This window comes from Haemaphysalis longicornis, unplaced genomic scaffold (assembly GCF_048455015.1).
Source record: "Haemaphysalis longicornis isolate Haplotype H1 unplaced genomic scaffold, Haemaphysalis longicornis Haplotype H1 scaffold_2, whole genome shotgun sequence".
Taxonomy (NCBI): domain Eukaryota; kingdom Metazoa; phylum Arthropoda; class Arachnida; order Ixodida; family Ixodidae; genus Haemaphysalis; species Haemaphysalis longicornis.
In genome coordinates, this window is record NW_027526295.1 from 258,815,649 (window position 1) to 258,836,447 (window position 20,799).

General features: G+C 46.0%; 1 protein-coding gene across 1 annotated transcript in view; it reads left to right on the forward strand.

The window, feature by feature from the left end:
* The window catches only part of LOC144167758 (oxytocin receptor-like), a 52,343-nt gene extending 31,819 nt beyond the window's left edge, over positions 1-20,524 (forward strand). The window contains exon 2 of the mRNA XM_077696939.1: positions 19,998-20,524. Within this exon, the coding sequence (XP_077553065.1) occupies positions 19,998-20,284 (287 nt within the window). The 3' untranslated portion in view covers positions 20,285-20,524. The remainder of the gene's footprint in view (positions 1-19,997) is intronic.
* Positions 20,525-20,799: the final 275 nt, after the last annotated feature.

A 20,799-nucleotide genomic window follows, 5' to 3' on the forward strand; every position in this document is an offset into this window, starting at 1 on the left:
CCTGCTTCACAACGTGACGCAAATACGGAGCGCGGCCATTAGCTGCGACTGAAGTTAAAATAGCAAGACGGGCATAAGAAACCCACATAGAAAAGAGCAATGTTACAACTGCTGTGCGGCATGCGATGGCTGAGGACGCTTTCAATGGCGCGGCATCGGCAAATGTAGGCACGGCGGGGGTGAGTGCTTCTCTTTCCGCGCATGCTTTCCAACCGCGACGGGCATAAGCAGCTGAACTCGGTGGTGCGTGAGAGTGAGTTCTCAGCTTGAGGCACAGTAATGATAGGACTACAAGCTATTAGCAGAGGCAGCAGGTCTGCGTGCACGCAAGTAGCTTATGAAAAGGTGAGAAAAATAATTGTGTGAGTTTAGGAGAACAGTTTAGTAATTGAGAAGGGGCGACTGACGACATCGAACAATACCAAGCTGTTCTGGCACAATCTGCGCTATGTTCCAAGTTTTTAGGAATGTGCAAGCGGGAATTTAAAGATTAATTGTGTGTTTTGTATAGAAATTATTAGATATCCGCGATCTTTCAATCTGAAGGAGAAACACCGTCAGAGCCGAAAATTATGTTTTAAGATGCATGAACAGCGTTGCGAACGTGGTCATCACTACATCTAGTAACGAGGAATTTCAATGGCACAGAAGTAGAGCCTGTCGAGCGTGGTTGATTTAATTATTTAGAAAGAGAGGGCTGAACTACTGCCTAAAGGAATTGGCAGGCTATGGTGTTGCCATTGTTGTCTCAGGAGTTCCTGATTCCCGCCGCTTTGTGCTTGGTCAGAACATCGAGAGTAAACGTATTGCAAAATAAAATCCTCTTCCGGGCACAACTACCGCGCTAATCTTCTGCGCTGGCTGCTTAGTCCGAACGACTACGAGAATGCGGCTATTCGCACAGGGCTATGCGATACCTTTTCTTCGGTGCCCAAGCTCCCGACTGGGCGCTTCGAGCTTGCCTGTGAGCACGGCATCCACCTTTAGAGCCTTCCGCGGTTGAGATGTAAACCAGTTAGGAAATTTTGATTTTTTGGCGAATTTTTTCGGCATAAACGTGCTCATTCATGCTTAGTAACTCTGTAAAGTTTGTAAACAACAACAACCGTTTGGGAATAAACGTGCTTATCCTGTGCTTAGTAACTGTAGAAAATTTATGAACAAGTTTTTCGGAATAAACATGCCCATTCTGTGCATAGTGACAGCACAAAGTTTATCAACCATCCTGCTTTTGATGTGAGTGCCCCTTAAGAAACAACAGAACAATTCTTGTTCCACGGTGCCCGATTCACAACGCAGAGGCAGCACATGGCGCTCCAAAAGCTCGACAACTCGCCCTTTACACCGCAGACTATTTTTAAGGACGATAGTTTTTCTTGGACTACTTCAACGCAGAAATATTGGTCTGTCTGTCTGTCTGTCTGTCTGTCTGTCTGTGACTCTATTCAGCCACCCGTCGAAAGTGAAGCAGTAGCTGCGCAATAGTCTTATATACTCACAGCGAAATCTAAACGCTTCAACCCGGTGGCAATGTTCATTCTTGTCAACATTATTGATCAAGAACAGAACAATAGGCAAATATGAGGCAGAAAATCTAGAATAAGTGGCATTTGCAGTGTTCCTTTATGAAAAATTCATGTATGCTTGGTTTTTGTGACAGCAAATGACATACTACATCCCCTGCATTCACACTGTCGCCTGCTGTCGCCCGCGCCCCTATAGCTCCTGGCGGCATTTTAAGAAATCAAACGGCAACAGTTACAAAAGGCTCCACTACATAGGTTTCGCGTTCCGCTTGGAACGCACGTGGAGTACGGCTAAGAAACTCTATGGAGTACGGCAATGTAGTTTTGTAAATGTTGAAGTGGGGTGCCTCGATTCACGCGCGTCTCCCCCATACGGCAGCGCTGGTATCAAGGCACCTGGCCTGGAGAAGGGGAATGCGGTAAATTTAAATTGACGAGCAAACCTCCAGAGAGTTTACCTTGGAAGGAGCGCGGCGGAACACGAACAGCATGAGAGGTGAGCTGGATAGAGAAGGGAGGCATTTACTTGGCAAATGTCGACGGGAGACCATCGTTTTTTGTCAACATTTGCAACGAAAGGAGCAGATGCACGGCCAATTTTTTTGTATCACAGGAGTTGCTCGTCGCAGTCCCAAGGGGCTGCAAAAGCCTTGCTTCGTTTTTAATGCCGCATGTCTTGTCTGAACGATTGTAGGGACATTACGAGCGTGCAACATCTTTTATTCGCCCGTTTGGTCAGTTTACCTGTTTTGTCTTAAGCTTTGTTTTCGTCCATGTCATCGTTTTGTCTTTGAATTTGCCTTTAAGCTTTCTTTTGCTTCTCATTCTCCCCCCTTTTTATTTAACTGTCTTTCCGTTTCAATCCCCATCTCCCATTTCCCATTTGTAGGGTAGCCAACCGGAATAACCCTTTTACTCACATCATGGCAGTTGAAACCCGGCTACACCGCTTAACTCCGTCGTCCGTGCGCATACACCGCAACTACCTCAGGGGTCTAAAGACAGAGTAATACCCCTGTCAAACGTGCCTATTTCAGTGCACTTGGGCCGAGTGCACTCGGGCTACCCGGGTAACACTGTGGGTGTACCCTGCTAAACGACGAAATAAAGGGTCTTTGGCCGTGATGTCAGTGACGATAGCTGGCGTAAATATTCCGAAAAATTACTTAAAACTGCCCCTTTTTGTCACATGAGAGACAATGTAAACACTTCATTGTGTTTGCGTTGTTCAACGCTGAAATCGGCGTCTCTCACTCACAAGTCCACAAAAAACACCGTTGGGACTGCGGCTGAACACAGGTCGTCATATTTTCATTGTTATTCGTTACGTAGTGAATCGCAGCACCATTATCGTCGAGGAAAAATTATCAAAAATTGTGGATTATAACCGAAAAGACTGAAACGGGAACACTACCCGAAAGCCACAACATAGGCGAACGCCGCAGAGAACGGTGGCCATGGAGCAACCACCCATTATAGGCGGCGCTGGAACGTAGTTGGGCGAGAATATGTAGTTGGGTGAGAGATTATTTTCTTCTTTATCGTCGCTGCTTGCCTTTTCGCAAAAATATATCAACAATACATCCATAATTATATTTTAACATAATTTTTAAACATCCACATGCTCGTACTTTTGTGTTGATTTTCCCAATTTTGGACCGCTGCGGCCGAAACAACTCACTCGGCGAGCCGGCCCTGGTAAAGTGCGTTTCTGGAACACACTCAGCTTAAAGTGCGTTCGGTGGTAAGTGTCATTCGCGTTTGCCGTTCAGCTGCGCCTGAATGACATTTTTGCCGAGTGCCCTCTGTGGAAGTGAACTTAAATAGGCACGATTGACAGGGGTATAAAAGTCCCTGCGCTCTTCGGCACACAGCCCCCCTCTTCCCTGAATCTTCTGGCTCCGTCCTTCGGGCGACACCGTCCCAAAGTCCCCGCAGCCGATGGCCATTTGGCGGGCGAGGAGGGGACCGGAGAGAGCTCGCGACGAGAGGCGCCAATGCGAACTCCTCAAGGTATACGGAATAATTTAGATCACCTAAGTATCTTCAATGCATGCCGAAATCTCTACGCACGGGCGTTTCGTTTTCTGCCTTTACCAGGAAAACGGCCTCCTCGCTCAGAACCTGTGTCCTTGGGCTCAGCCGCTGAACGTCTCAGCCACTGTGCCATTGCGGCGGGTACCGAGCTCAAATAGCACCAGCAAGCTGTGTCACCACCCCGTACTGCGTGACGAGCTTATACCTAGGCCCCATTATCAATCCCGTCGCGTTGACCATGAGCGAAAAGTTGGAATTGATATGTGTAAAACAATGCATTGTTTTCCTTCCTTCTTGCCCCGGACAAGTCGCGACTGGAATCGCCTTCCTTTTGACACTGCATCCACAATGACGTCCACCAGTTTCGAAATGTTCTAGCTAACATTGTATAATCAGGAGTTCTTCTAATGTTTGTTTTCCATGAGTTGCAGTTGCAATTTTTAATTGCATTGTGTTAATGATTCCAATGTATGTTGCATCTTAACGTCTTTGTGCTGTTTTGTTTTGTTTTGTTTTGTTTCTTTATTTTTGCTCTCACACCACTCCCCTCTGTGCCCCTGAGGGCCTTTGACCCTGAGGGTACCATGATTAAATAAATAAATAAAATAGGTCACATTCGTCGCGTATGGTAGGGCAGAATCAATTCGTAACAAGGTATCCGTAGCGCATCTCTGCCAAAGCGAAAGGCACGAACACGGCTGTGCTTGTTGCAGAAACCTGGCTAAAAGAAAAGTACTGGGCGAATATACCGTAATAAGAGTACCCAGGCCCTACCGGGCGAGCACGAGAAGAATTTCATTAGATCGAAACAACTCGAGACATTGTTTGGCTACGAGTAATAGTAAACGGACCAGAAAAGTGGAAATCTAAGTTAACTTGCGTGCCATGGAGGCCTACTAAAAGCCTGCCGTGGATACGGGACTTGTCGGAGGGGGAAGAATCGCGTATACACACAGGGTAGCTCCCCGCCCACTAATTTGCGGAGCAGTCGACTGAAACCATCCATTCTGTGCTCCGTTTACCTTCTACGCCCCTTCACCGCGAACTGAGCTCAGCAGGCTTCTCGTGCGCCAGATTTTCGTACCTGAACGCAGCCATCGAGAATAAAAAGGGCAGGACAGGTCTTTTACCAAAGTACAGTGGTGGCGTGATTAAATTAGTCTTCATGTTTAGCCGGACTACCTACCGAAAGATCCAGTGCGGTTTTCGGTTTGTTGGCTCAACGCATAGACGAGAGACAGCTGCAAAATGAGGAGGCGTCCCTGCATTAAACATTGTCAAACCTTGTTCGCTCTTTTAATAGACACGGGCGGGTCCCGCTCGGGCGGAATTAACGTAAATATATTTCGTTCATTTTATACTGGCGCTACATTTCCCCGGTTGTTAACGGATGGCTCTTCAATCTGTGGTTTAGGGTGGTCTTTGACTCTCGCTCTGTATTTTACCTTCAGCTCCCATAACATATGTAAGGACGTTAGAGCTCAACAAACTAATGCGCGTAGGGTGAAGAGCAACTTCCTTCTGCTCCACATCAACGTCTTGATACATAGTTGAAGAGTTAACAGAGCTGGTATCTCGATTGGTTTCTGGGTTTATTATTTTTTTGCTTGGGCCATGACGCAGAAACTCAACTTTCGATTGTTTTGTGTGCTAGCGCAGGGAAGATCTCGCGTATTCGGAGATACACATTATTTATTTATTTATTTATTTATTTATTTATTTATTTATTTATTTATTTATTTATTTATTTATTTATTTATTTATTTATTTATTTATTGTATGTGCTCAAAAACAGCCCTGGGCCTCCGCCGGTGATGCATTGTGTATATGACGAATATAAGTCATACAAACGGACAAGGAAGTAGTAAATCATAAATGGATTAAAAGTAAATGAATAGATGTATATTGACGTAAGTGGAATGTGAACAAAGAAGGCAACAAAACTATTTCCGAACAAGAGCTGGGGTACCGTATGCAGCGCAAGCATGCGCAAGTCAACCTTGCGCATGCTTGGCAACCTTTTGGTGTAAGGCCCACAAGAACAGAAAGAAAGGCGCAGATGCGACCACTCCACGCCATTTGTAATAAAAACATCAATATTTTCAGTTAGCGCCCATATAAAACAGTATCATCACAAAAAAATGTCGATAGAATGTATGATTGATTGATTGTAGGGTTTAACGCACCGACACAACGCAGGCGATGAGGCGCGCCGTAGTGGAGCGCTCCGGATTAATTTTGACCACCTGGGGATCTTTAACGTGCGCCGAAATCTCGTACACACGGGCGTTTTTTGCTTTTTGCCTCCATCAAAAAAGCGGAATAGAATGTATGAACAGGCTGTTAAACGCATGTTGGAATCGGCTAGCTGGTGCCAGGCAAAATATCACGGAGACAAGAGTTGGTCGGGTTAAAACTACTAAATAAGCTACGCTTAAGAGTAACGACACTGATGCACGGCGGTAGCCATTTTGGTGCCTGTCTCCGGGGTGGCCAACTTTATGCGCCCAATTGCGGCAGACCTCGACGGGGGGAATCGGTCCGGGCACTGCTTGGCAACCATGACAGCTGTGTTTACTTTTCGCGGATTTTGAGACGGCGCGCCAGTGCGACAGGGTCAGGCTCGGTTACGCTAGCATAGCTTATTTAGTAGCTCTAGATTACGCTAGAGCCACTGAATAATCTACACCTTTCTAGTGGCTGTAGGTTACGCTAGGCCGTTCTTTCTCAGTGGGAAGCGAAGGAGGCGTTTTCCACCTTCCGCCGGTTGAAACAGCCAAGTACAGAGCAGCACGGCATCGCTACTCTGTTTGGGGCTTAAGAACTCACCATCGACGTGTCATACGGCCACACTGAGCTCCGAAACTCAGGATTTATCGAAGACCACTTGCACGCGGCAACACAGGGACACCAAAATGTCTACGCACATGGGTATTCCGGCGTAAACAAATGTCACGTGACGCGTTCGACCAATGGCCGCTGTCGACAACATCCAACAATGAGAGAAAAGAGTGCCGATAGTCTTAAACCTGATCTAGTGGCTCTAGGTCAGGTACTTGACATGCGAGTAGAAATTCAGTTTTCCACCCAGCAGTATACCCAAATCACGCACTACAGCAGCGCGTTTTGCGGGTTCACCATGCAGAGGGTCAGTAAAAATGAGCGGGAAAGTCTTGTGAGAATAAGATATCGCAATAGTTTTGGAGAGGTTAAGCTTTAAATTGTTGCTGTCGTACCAGGCCGAAATTGCATTGGTGTCATTTTGGAGCAAGACGCAATCGTCAGGCGAAGAAACCGAGCGAAAGAGCTTCATCTCATCGGCCTCTAGGAAGCGAAGAATGTCTAATAACGAGCTGGATTTCGTTAACAAAAACGTTAAAGAGAAGAAGGCCCAGTGTCGAGCCTCGAGGTACCTCCGAAATCATCGCGAACGGCCGGGAGGTATCGCCTTCATAACAAACACCATTAGACCTGCCTTCTAGATAGCTGCGTAGCCACTGGCCAAACTTGCACGATAGACCACATACGGACAATTGGCGAAGCAGTAAATCATGATTAACAGAGTCGAATGCCATGCTACAGTCCAAATATACTGTGTCAATCTGTCGGCGTGAGAGCGCAAGAAGAGCCGATGTCGCTCAGAAAACAGGCAAGGTTTGATTTCACTGACCTTCTGGACATGAATCCGTGTTGGTTGAAATGGATTAATAGACGGATTGCTGCCAAATGTATGGATTTATGATTTTTCGAAGACCTGCGAAAATTTAGACAAAAGAGAGATTGGCCTATAGTTTTCGGAGGTTGCGACGCGTCCGGACTTGTGCAGAGGGAAGATAGCGCATAATTTTCAGTCTGTTGGAAAATGGTGCTCATCAAGGGACATACGCATGATGTGGGATAGCAAAGGTGCGAAAACATCACCTTTCACGAATAACCAAGGAATGCTGCGCAATCCGCGGACATTTTTGAGAGGAGTGCGCGAATAGCGGTCCCGACATCATTCTCAGTAATATTAGGGATTTTCAATACTCGCCCAACAGACTAAAAAATTCACACATCTCCACGAAGTGAATCATGACGAGTGGGCGAAGCACTGGGAATCGTTCTTACTGTCAACCACCCGTGGGATTGCCCACTCGCGCATCTAAATGAGTGACAACGTGTGTGCACAGGATATACAATTCCAATCCAATCCAATCCAATCCGATACAATTCAATTTAATCAAATCCAATCCAATTCAATGCTCCTCGCGCATGCGCAACACTGTGTACACGGACGCCAAGGGACAATCCATGGACAAAGCGAGGTTCTAAGGTGCTTCGCCCCTAAAACACAATTCGGGGCCATAGTAGCAAGACGTCGAGTAGGTCGAAGAAAAATGACGGGCTAAGAGTTTACATACACTTCCTGGGTGAGAGAACTTATCACCGTACTAAAGGGTTATGCTTTCGCGTTCGTGACGTGTGCGGAACGTAATAAAACGCCCTAACTCGCTAGGATAATTCAGAGATAATTCAGTGTAGCCGGTGAATGTCTTTTTGTTCCAGACAAGAAGCTATTTCACTAAGCACCGACATTCCTTGAAGCTTGCGAGAGAAGACGGGTCATTTCGAGCCGTGAACAAGCGGCGGGAATGGCGTTATCCACGGAGCGCGCAACGTAGCTCGTGAATGAACCAAAATTAAAACTTAGAGGAGCGACATCGCCATGTAGGAATGTGCTGGTCCACAGCATCACGTTCAATTCTGGTTAGCCCTTGAACGGCCGCGTCCACATTGGGAACGGTACAGCAAGCGAACGAACGAACGAGCGAGAGAGCGAGTGAGTGAGTGAGTGAGTGAGTGAGTGAGTGAGTGAGTGAGTGAGTGAGTGAGTGAGTGAGTGAGTGAGTGAGTGAGCGAGTTAGCAGGTGACTGAGTGAGTGAGTGAGTGAGTGAGTGAGTGAGTGAGTGAGTGAGTGAGTGAGTGAGTGAGTGAGTGAGAGAGTGAATAAGCGAGCGAGTTAGCGAGTGAGCGGGTGGGTGAGTGAGTCAGTGAACGAGTGAGTGAATGAGTGAGTCAGTGAGTGAGTGAGTGAGTGAGGTGCGGGTAGCAAGCCGTCTGATCTATAGGTAACACGTAAGGATTAGCATTGCTGTTGGCCGAAATTTCTCCAGTTTTCTTCGTACACAGGGCACAAGGAATTCTTAAAGTGGACATATGACAAGTGTGGATTGATGGGCTAGTTGGTATTTTGACATTCTTGAAGCACGGCGCACTGAGACAGGATACAGAGAAGGACGCGCGCACAGCGCGGCAGTGGCATCGTGGTACGGTGACAATGTTGCATTCATGTCCCAAAAGTAAAAGTCGATTTCGCTAAGCCTCCACAGCTGCTTGGTTAAGGCTTTGGGCATGGCATATATATGGTTGTACTTAGCGCTTGCCACGACCTCTCCTAAGGCAGTTAACCTGGCTGGTGGCTTTTTCGGAAAACGTATTTTCTTGCTGTCGTTCACTAGCCAACGGAATTTTCCCGGTGCCTGCTGTGCCAGCAGCGTCTGGCCCGGAATACTTCCGAGGGGGCCGTAGAGCCTTCCCTGATCTGCGGTAATGGTGTCCCTTCGATCGACATTCCGCTAAGGAGGCACGGAATTGAACAAAGAAAAACACTTTTGGGAACGAGCAGCGGGGCTTAGCTGGCGGTCTTCCGGTTTCCAAGGAAATCCTGAGTGCCGATGGACGGTTTTGTTTGCTATATTTTTGGCTGAGCGGTTACGCGTTCCTTCTGACCGAACGATGCCGGACCGACGCGCGCACACAAACATAAAAAAAAAATACAGCCGATATTCCCTGCAGAGTCGTCGTCCGGTTGATCAGCACTGAGCGCGAAAAGTGTGGCAGGTAAAGAGAACTGCGGAGTGGCAGGAGGGCTGAAGACACCTCTGTAATCTGCCAAAGCAAAGCCCGACGTTTTAAGTGGACGCGAATGCAGAGGTGAAACTTTGCGACAGCTTCCATGTACTGACAGAATAAGAACTGAGCCTTCTCTAGCCGCGTTGAAGTGAGTCAGTGCGTAAACAAACTGAAGACGTTTCTGTTCGCATCAAGTTCTTGAACACCATCGCCATCATCTTCATCACGTCACCGAATGGCGTAGCAAGTTAGGCATTTTAGCCCGGCTAACATCGCCAGACTTCATTAAAGATCGTTCTCTCTCTCTCTCTCTCTCCCTCTCTGAAGACGTGTAGCTCGCTATGCTATGCACACTGTCATAGTGACCCTGGCTAACTGATATGGGTCACTGAAAGTAATACCGTGGTGATTATAAATTCAGCAGTGTCAAGAGAAGTCTTCCAAAGGAAATCCTGAACCATTTTAGGAACAAATTATACTTTGGTTGAGACGCAAAGCTATTGGCAGCATTTCATCCTCTCTGCTGGAACATATCGGAAGCTTATTTACTTTTACTTGGGTTTTATGTTATGCCCGCCTGTGATTGCGACTTTGAACCTAGCTCCAACAGACGGCATTCAGTGCGTGGGCTGAGGCGGTACCAGCGTTTCGAGGATGCAGTTTTAGCAATGCGCAGCAGAGGCCGCTTAATTTTGTTCTTTTCTCTACAGGGAAATTACGGCTGGGTCGGTGCGTCTCTCCCGTGTACGCTTGACACGGTGTATGTCTACTTGTACGGCATGTTGCAACCAAGCAGCAAAAGAGATTTCGTGTACAGAAAAGAATCAAACGAGAGTAATCGAAATTCTTCTTTTGCTGTGATTGCGTTGTTACATTGGCATGATTGAATTGTGGTAGTGCAATGTTGTGACCGCGCAGAGTGCTTACGTGTGGATCGAGGTCTCATTCCTCGCAATTCATCCGTTTGCTTTGGATTTCTCGCGTTAGTGTTTCGTGTGTTGACGGTTGTATATCAACCAGCCCTCAGTTGTCTGCCTCCATAACTTACTGCCGACACGTTTGTATATCAAGCAGCGCTCAGTCGTCTGCATGCCGCATTCCCTACCGACATAAATCAAACCTCATTTCTGCACAATTCTGGGTGCTTTGACGGGACAAATTAGGGGCGAAAGGTGTTAAGAATTACCTAGAGCAGCCTGTCTCAATTTAGACCGCCAAGTTTGGAAAAAGCTGATGCATAGGAGCCACAGTTAGGATTGCTACAGGCTGAATGGTCGTCTTATAAATAGTGGTATCTTCATAGTTTTATATAAACTATCCTACGTCGAAGCCAGGAGTGCGAAAAGCAGTGCAGTATTAAGCGCGATTGAGGATGGCTATTATGCTGAACAGAGAACGTTGTCTTTATTTTACGGGGTTTGAATAATCGCGATTTTTTACAAGTGAGTTACCCTGTTAGGAGGTTTCAAAACAAGGGTGCGTGGCCTAATGGGTTCAAAACCAGGAATTACTGGAACGGTGTAAAAAATCCACTAGTCAACTGTCGTAGGAAAAACGCACTGCGAAATATCTGTCCGATAGGTTTTAAGGTACACAAGTTTCCAATGAAGTCCTAGCCTTCACTTAAACGTAATGTTTCACATAAAGCCCATCCATCGCGCCCACCGGTGCGCCGGACGAGAGGGCTTTACGCACTACAACAGACGCATTGGCACCCTGCCACTCAAAAATAAGCCGTAGGGAAATCATCGCCAACGGCGGCGACATGCAACTGTCCTTCTCTGGAGGAAGTCCCCCTGCCTGGACTGGTCACAGCGATGACTAGTAAGACGGGAACATTTCATGGGAAGGGTCCACAGCGTCCAGCCGTCCAGGAAGCAGCTGGGCTAGGGGCACACACGGTATAGGGAATGGACAAATGAGAGGCGACCTTTGACCCGGATAGGGATAGAAGTACGCAGAAATTCACAGAATTACCTACTTTTGAATACGACTTTTAGACCGCTCAGTGTCTTCGTTGTGAGTTCTAAGACAGCCAGATTTTTCGGTGAGGAGGTGTACACGTTAATTTATTTTATTGTTTAAAAGTTCTCTTTTGCGTATTTTCGGGAGTGTTGTACATTCACATGGTTATAGCAATTACGTGCCGTAACTTCGCGAATCACGTATTTTTTCGCAGCTGCAGGGCTTAGTGCACGGTTGGTCGGTCTTCGTTTTTTTTTGTTGTTGTGTTCGCTGTTATTTCGGGGCTTATTAATTTTTGTCTGCGTTTCGCGGGGTAATGCATAAGATGTACTGTTGTGATTTTTCATTTTATATTTTGAACTATTTGCTTTTTTTAGAGTCCCGTTCGTCAAATTATCTCAATTAACTTTGTTATAACAATTAAATGTGTTAAACTAGCGCGTTACGAGGTTAGTCTGTTATCACGCCCTTTTTGTTCGCGTTTACGTCGTTTCCTCAAGTCTTCTTTATATTTTAGTCTTCAAATTAGAAGGTGGCTGTATAAGACCGATGTTTTTAGTTTCGTAAGTGGAAAGTTCCTTCCTATGATTTTTTTATTAACTTTCTGTATCTTCTGGTTTTTCAGAAATCCGTTCCACCAACTGTCTACATTTACGATATTTTAACGATTAAATGTACTAGATGTGTCAGGTATGTGTTTTTTTGTGCCAATTCAGGGCGTTGCACGGTCATGGCTAGGCCAGGGAGTGGGATGTACTTGGCAAAGAATGCTAGGAATTAAAACATGGCAAGAACAATGGCCAAGGAGGACTGTAGGCGCAGACCTCCGCCTGAGCTAACCGGCCCTTGCCGAAAAATGATCGTTATAAATAATTGTACAGTTCTCGCTTTAACTGTGTCGTTCGCTTGGAGATTCAGGGGTCAGATCCTCGACGCTAAACTGGATGGGACGACAAGCCTGTGTAAAGCACAAAGTTTACCTGGCTTTCACGAAACGAAGGGCCACGAAGAGTGCACCAGCCAAAACAAACACTAAGAATGAACTGGCACGATGAAACGATGCAAATATAGCAGCTTGATGTACACACATTTTGAAAAAGAAATCTACAAGGAGGTGCAAAAGCTCGTGCTGTAATGCAATGAAGCGAACAAATCAGTCCTTGGCGCCCTAACAACAGGATTATAATACCACCCCGTGAGCGCGTATACACATGATGCATAATTGAATACATGAAGGAAGCTACTTGCGCTCGGAATCCGACATTCGCGGATATGCTAAGCACTCAGCGGAAAGCTCGCCCGGCAAAAAACAAACGCAAATATCGGGTGAAGTGCATCTTCGCGGCAAGGCAGCCTTACGAAACCGCCCAGGCATGCTAGTCGTGAAAAATTAAGCAGGGAAGTAAGCGCGCACTTACGCGACTTATACAAGACGAGGGTGCAGAACATACTGTTCCCGTACGGAAGACAAGATATCTGAATTTTTAAATGTGGCTTCTATTTATGGAATACGCATACCTTAGAATAAGTGAACGCCTTTAGAATGCTTACGGACATTATGTCATTTTGGCCAACCAAGGATATACTTTGTGAAAAGTCATGTTGATTTCGAAAAGTCGAGCCATTGTAAAAAGCTTTTTTTTTTTTCTCAGCCTATGCTTCCAGAGGCCTACAATCTTAAGAGCTGGGGAGAAAAAACCTAATGAAAGCTGAAGAGGTCAGCCCCATTAACGGTAGAGCTTGCTACTCCCCACTTGGGTGAATACAGCGAGATGAAAGAGCGAAAGAAATAAAAAGAGATATATATAGAGACAATAAAAAAAGGGGGGGTGGAGCAAAAGTAACACATTGTAAAATGTACATCGGTAGGCGGATGAATATATACACGAGGCTAAGCCAATCTTAATTATCGCGACACAATACCTGATGTGACTGTCCGTGATGGGGAGACGTGCACATATTTATAATGTTCACAGGATGGTTCGCAGGACCTCTTCCAGCCATGAGTCCGCGAGGAAAGTAAACAGAGTTTTTGTACCCAGCACCGCCTCGCCATGATTGCGCCAGGGTCCGAGGAAGTGGGAAAGTTCTAGTGCACTTCCACGTCGGAGTCGCACGAGTGCTTTCGACGCTGTTGCCCGTCGACTAGCATATCGCGGGCAGGAGCGTCCTCAGTCATAGAGCATACCGGGAAAAATGGTGACTATACCCAGACCAGCTTAACCAAGAAGCTTCGGGTGTCGGCAACGTCCAGTCTCGCGTCACTAAATAAGACAAGTCGCAGCCGGTGCAGCACGCCTGCAGTGCGCTTGAGCAGACCGTGCGGATGCCAGAAACCGGACTTGGGTCTATCGCATGGAGAGGCGCGTGATAAAATTTTGTGGTGGTTCATATAATTTATTGCGTGCTTTGCTACTAAACGCTTCAGTAATTTTAAGAACCGGCTGGAGATAAAAATTGCCCAGTAATTACGAACGTATGCTGGTGTGTCACCTTTACGGATAGGCAAAATCTTTGACACGCTTACAGGGACCGGGATAGACGCCAGTGGCAATAGATGACTCCAATATATTTGGCAATATATTTTCAAACCGCATACCTGTTCCGCATTCCGCATACCTGTTCATTAACTCACTAGGAGCACCATCGGTTTCGGGCGATCGTTTACACAGTGGTTAATGAGCAAGTTAAGAGTAATTAGTTAAATAGCTAAGAATTCAACAATCCTATGCTCCCAATTGAAAACCTATCAGAGGTATCTGCGGAGTGCGGAACTTTACCACTATATTGTATAAAAACAAATGAAAAAAGGCCGTTGAAGCCGTTTCCTGGCAATATTTTGGCTCAAATTCACGTGTTGTCGATTACCACCAAATTTAATATAGCACTAAAATTTTCCGGTTTCTTCCGTAATAAAATTTTTTAGTGTAGTCTGTGAAATCTGTCTTCACTCTAAGGATGTCTCTATCACCAATGTAGATGATGTTGTTAATTTCCGTCATTTAATGTACTCTTTTCAAGCTCAAAAATATTTTTTCCAGAGTGTTTCAAGGAGCAACCTTTCGAAACCAACAAAATATCAAGGGCACAAATGTTCATACGCTCCTAAATTTGAAAAAACAAAACAAGAAAATGCGTACATCGACAATGTAAAAATAAAATGAGATGTTGTTGTAGTAGTAGTAATGAGCATAAGTGTAAATAGCAGACGATTTGTTTTCAGTACCTGTACTCTTTCTCTATATTTAGTGAATGAAGTAGCCGTGGACTCGAGCAGCGCAGGACGGGCGCGGTTGGAGGTCAAAGGGAGAGGTCTTCGTCCTGCAGTGGACCTGAGTAGGCTGATGATAGTGATGACGATGATGATGATAAAGTAGCTACAAGTCTCCGTTTCTTCTCTCCCAATTAGTGCTTTGGGTAGGTCAATTCTCCCCTTACGATCGACAAATTATGCGCCTCCGCGTTCTCCTTCAGTCGACCTTCAGCAGCGCCTACCGGCCGCAGGTGGGGAATGATAGGGGTATCGATTTGCGGATTGTGGTCGAGCGCTCGCGATGGAGCTAAAACCAATACCACTGCGCAACGGACACGGGTATTAAGGGCGGGGAAACGGACATGGTCCCGTGCTTCCAATGATATCAGCTGCCCCCAGAAAAGCGTGAAAATAAAGAGAGCAAGGGGGCAGGGGACCTGATTGGATCATTACGGCTGCCGTGTTTCAACATCTAGACAAAACCTTGCGTTGGCGGGCCGCCGCGGAGAAGAACAATGCCCGCGACAGGGCACGAAGGCACCAAAAGTTAGATGTATTCTGAATGGTCGATAGTTTTATTCCGATACGCATGGTTTCTGCCGATTGTAGTCATGGACAAACGAAACGTGGTCACAAAAATGTGAACCAGAACACACAACTAGCGTGATTTCTTTTCATGCGGGTCACATTTACGCGTACATTAATTTACAATAAACAAAGATGGAAAACTTCGCTTCCAAATTACACCAATAGCGCGCAATTATTTCGCCTACACGAGTAGTATGTTTCACTTTTTGCACGTTCTGGTTCGTATTCTTGTATTCGCATTTTCATTTGTCCATGACTTTATATAGAAACTTCAAAGTACTGTGATAAGTGGTGAAATTCAATATGGAGAGCTTTTCTATACATTTGAAAGTGCCACCTTCTACTAAGTAATGAGTATTTGTCTACATTTATCGTATTTTTGTCGTACCACATAATGCTTACATGTGCGCGAAATTTGGAGGGCAGCTTAAGGGCTGTCAAACGGCACCGAGTATTTAGTGCAACGAGCTTAACTAGCATGCTGATAAATTATCGATATTAGCCGACTGAAACGTGCCTGCTAATTCACTCGCAAGGCGCCAAAGGTGTACCACTCGATGCGACAGTCTTTAACGCCGAAAAATAGTCGGCAGTTTCGGGGCACTGGAGACTATCGATTGTGAAATTCTCAGCAAAACTAAAATATAATGATAAGAATGTATTCTAAACGTCGAATATTTTCATTTTCGCAGAACTAGTAAACAGCACTTCCCAACGTCGTTTTCAAAGCAACAAAACTCTCGATATGTAGGCCCTCTTAGTGAGAACCAGGGATAACTTTTTGCTGAACTTTTTTTTTTACAAACCAGCTGAGTGTTTTCTCAAGTCCTCCTCCTCCGACACGCCTCTTTCTCGCACAACATGCAAATACTTGCAAAGGCCCGCCAATGACGAACAAATGGCCTCCCTCGATTTCCAACATTCCTGGCGCCGTCATTGAGCGCCCGTGTCCCTCATATCTCGCCACGTAGGGCTGACTTCTACACGGTTTCGTCGACTGGCTCGATGGTTCCCTGATTGAAATCGATGGTCGACTCCGCGCGGTTTCCAAGCGGCAACAAAAGGAATATCTTGAATTCCGGCAAAATTTTTCGTCCTTTGAAATAGACATCGCAAAAAAAAAAAGAAGAGAAAAAAAAAATCGTCCATGACAACTTCCTCGTTCATTCAGCTGTTCAATGTATTTGAGCTTCAAAATATCTGGAAGGCATTGAAGCTCCGCCAGCCGTGTGCGGAAGTTGGTCTTGCAAAACACGCGGCTTCTCAATACGAGGACAGATTGGACTGCAAACCGTTTCGCTGCACAGCAGCACGCCAGCGCGCACCACCGATTTCTTGGGCTCAGTAAAAGTTGATTCCTCCTCCTCCACCCAAAAAGTTTTTTTTTTTCTTATCATGCGGAAATTTCCCATTTACCTTCTTCTTTTATTGAGTTTATGGCCTTATTCTTATTAGAATGTTCGGGATCTATTTTAACTAATTGAGGTCGATAAGTCGGTAACTTGCAGCGCTTTGATAAATTTAACCTTTCAGGGTCTCTGAAAGCGCGAACTTTAATCGGCACGTGCAATTACGAAAGACCATTGCAGAGTATAGAAGTAAAGTTGACGTGTGAAAGGCAGTTCAGCGATATGGGAGTACAATATAATTCAGAATAAAAGGCTCCGGTGGGACTCACGTTTCCGGTTGTCCGTACCCCTTCATCCGTAGAAGAAAGGTGACAATTTAATATTCGACCCAAGCCTATCGTGCTCGTTCATTCGCTGGCTGGGCGGTTTTTGACAGCCTCCTTGATTGTCGCAGTCCTGCCGGTTGGGCCTGTTAACCTGCTTTCTTCCTTTCTGGGTTTATAGCACTTGCACAACCATTGCGGCATTTCTGTTCGTGTTATTAATGCATAACGCAGTGACAAACCTGTGGCAGCCACATTATATAACAGGCGCCCGAAGCCAGTTTGAGCACTGCGACAATTTAAAATTAGGCTTAATCGGCATTGAATAATTGTCGTAGTTTAGTATCTCCTTCCCGTTTCGTCCTGACTGCGAAATGCGCGGGCGACACTTCGCCTGAATTGCACGAACGGGATTTAGGTCTCAGTGTTGATTTCTTCCCTCCGAGAGTGTGGCGGGAAATCGCAATTTTTTCGTTCTTTGATTTTATTGCGCTTCTCTCTTTAGTATAACAGTGTAACCGAAGCGTTAGTGCTGCTAATGACGATGTTTACAGACGTCTCCTCTGATATTAGTAAACCTATCGTATGTTGATCAGACCCTATACCCATCTTTTTTATAAATGCAGGCTGATACCTTTTTTTTTGGTTACACATTAAGGTTGTGACGGCCCACTTCACTGCTCTTGTTTTAGGCAGTGTTGTAATCACCTGTTTGATATTTCTACTGCATGCCAGTTAACATTTGCATCATTTGTAAAACCGGGCACTTCAGGCAGATGAAAGTAGCTGCCGCTTCGAAGTGGATAGACATTCAGGCGTTTAATTACAATGTGTCCAGCTGTCTCTATATCTTTGTCAGAGCATACACAAGTCTGGTCCTGTTGCAAGAACTTGCTTCCATAGATCCTTGTTCTCAGGCGGCCAACTGGGGTCTCAAAGAGTAACCTACTCTTTTTTGTGTTACTGTCCCTTCTAATGTCTCATAGTACCGGCATTACAGACCACCAATTCGCATCAATCTTTTCCATCAGTCCGATTGTCTCGGCTGCTTTCACTTTTGTTTTAACGTTCACCGGCAGACAGTTCGAACCTCCAAGTATGTAATTTGTAGTCAGATTTCTAGTCCCCTTAATTCATTGAGCGCCCACGTTTTTCAGTTTTCATATGCAGGTAAGCGCGACTTTCTCTGCGCCTTGATTATACAAGTTGAGCCTCCCATCAAAAGGTATTTTAATCACGCACTTCTGAATTAAAGAAAGGCCCCGCGTATTCGCCGTCCATTGACTCATTCATGGTTTTACCATTATCGCATAATGTCAATCGGTCAAGGCTCGGTGATTTTACCAGGATCGGTTATTTTAGGCGTAGGAGGGCGTTCGGTACCGTGAGTACCTGAATCCCTTTTCATATCCCTACTTCTGCATCATAATTATCACTACGTTTTAATTCCGTGTAGCGTCATTTTTAGATGCAACGCATCTCTTTAACTCGCCTTGTCCCGCGTCGTTGTAGCGGCGTAGTCCGCATTCCTCCCCCATTCTCCTCGCCGCGGCAGCTGCGTGCTCCGCCGCTCTCACCGCAGCGCCATCTGTGCGTCAGCGCGGTCAGCGCGCAGCTTGCGCTCGGCTGCGCTCGCTCCCGTCGCCGTGCCAGCTGTGCGATAGCGCGCAGCTTGCGCTCTGTTAAACATTTACACCATCTTCCCTCGAGGGGAACCATGGGGTAGATGCGACGCATCGGGGGTGAACATGCTGCGTAAATAGGATACACAACAACAGCAATACACACACTGACATCGCTAACATAACGGAAACGCAACGGCAACCCCCGATGCGTTGCATCTACCCCATGGTTCCCCTCTTAGGAAGATGGTGTAAATTTTTTTCTGACAAGACCTAGAGTCAATTAATGTCAATATATGAGAGTTTTGGAGATGTGACGGAAAGTGTTTCAAGGCTGTGTATAGTAAAGGTTCGTCTGTGCATTAAGACCCTCTTTAATAGATAATTGCTTACCTGTAGTTATCCCCCAATCAGGACCGTAGCATACAAGTTTCTTGGCTCTATAATTACTGACTCGTCAGTGTACAGAGTGATGACGTCCCACACATATAAAGCAAACACGTTTGATCCCCTCATAAAACTCCGCTCTCGTATAACCCGGGGGAAAGAGGCTAAATGAATTCCTATTGTTAGATTGCTTACGCTCGTATACTTGGGAAATGCAGTGGACAATTTTAGTTCTGGTGCCGTTCGTGGTCAAATGTTTTTGTCTAAGAGCGTTATATATATATATATATATATATATATATATATATATATATATATATATATATATATATATATATATATTTATATATATCTTGTACTCAGCGTATTAGTACTTCATGAGTGCTTTACTTCATTTACGGCTCTATACAACTTTATTTTTTTTGCTTGAGGCGACTTTTAATCCAGTTTGTAATGGGCAGCGAAGCTTATGCGCGCTGCTCATCATGCTCTACTTTCCAGGAAATTGATATTAGAAGTTTCTGTCATTTCCAGAGCTGTCCGTTTTATATGTCATCTTATTTCTATTCCTGCGCCCCTTATTGATAGCGACGCGCTGCAAAATAAGTCTTCTGCAAAACAAGTCTCCTCCTTCTACTAATCTGGGCATGGCGTAATCGTCAAGACGACGGGCACTCGCTCCTCTTCTCTACGCGGGCCCAGGTTCGACCCCTGGCGGTGCCAGCAGTTTAGTTGTGTAGCCAATAGCCAATAGTAGCCTGGGATGTATGTTTGTGTAGCCAGTAGTAGCCTGGGAGATTTCTGCTGACGCGGACGCGAAAATTTTCTTGGATGGTTAGAGGCATGCCGCTTCGCAATAAAAAGGTTTATCCACACATTACACACAACGTTCGACTACCCGTGCGTCCTTGGACTGTTTGTTTCCCACACTGACCTGAAGTCGCCTATCACTTTCGAGGGCGGCCATGATGTATTTTGTTCCTTCAAGTGGGTTTTTTTCCTTGCCGCTTCCAGTGAGTTTGCGCGTGCCTTTTGCTCTAAACTGGCGCAGACGCCGTGGTGACAATCCTGATGCTGCTGAACAGCCTCAACAGCTGCGTGAACCCGTGGATCTACCTGTTCTTCAACCGCAACCTGGTGGAGGCTCTTCGGGCCCGACTGTGCGCCTGCTGCTCGGACAGGGGCGACCCCGTCTCCAGCTTCGCCACAGCGCCCAGTTCGCGGGGGGCTTCGGGCACCCCTAAGGCCTCCGCCAAGCACGCACCTCTCTCGCGCTCCGACACCATCAACGCCAGTCTCAAGAAGCGGCCCGATGCGGGAGTCCCGGATCATGTCTAAATAAAAGTGTCAAGAACTTACATCCCCCAATATTGGACGTGGGGGATGCAGAGCGCTTGGAATCTGGCAAGGAACGGCATCGCCGTACGTGTTCGCTGGATTCGTGTAAGGTAACTTGCGAACGGTAGGACTTGGTGGGCAAACTGCTGCATCTGCCTTCGGATGAACTATCTTGTTGTTGTTGTTCAATTTTTATTTTTTTCCCCTTAACCAGACATTTCGCATGCTCCCCAACCTTTTATGGTGCGAATAAACTTCTTTGTCCATAAGAATCCATACAGAATTCTCATGGATTTAATAAATCGCCATGAAACCTGTTTTTTTTTTTTTTTGCTTGAACGTAACTGATACTACAGCAGACATACTAAGAGAACTGCGAAATTGGATCTGCGAGCTCTGACTCCTCAGCCAACGGACCGGGCCAGGACGAGTGGTCCCATCACCGCTTGCAGGCAATCTCAGCGGAAAGTTTAGGGATGTGCCCTCACGTGTGAGTATGTGAGCCTGTAAACGTT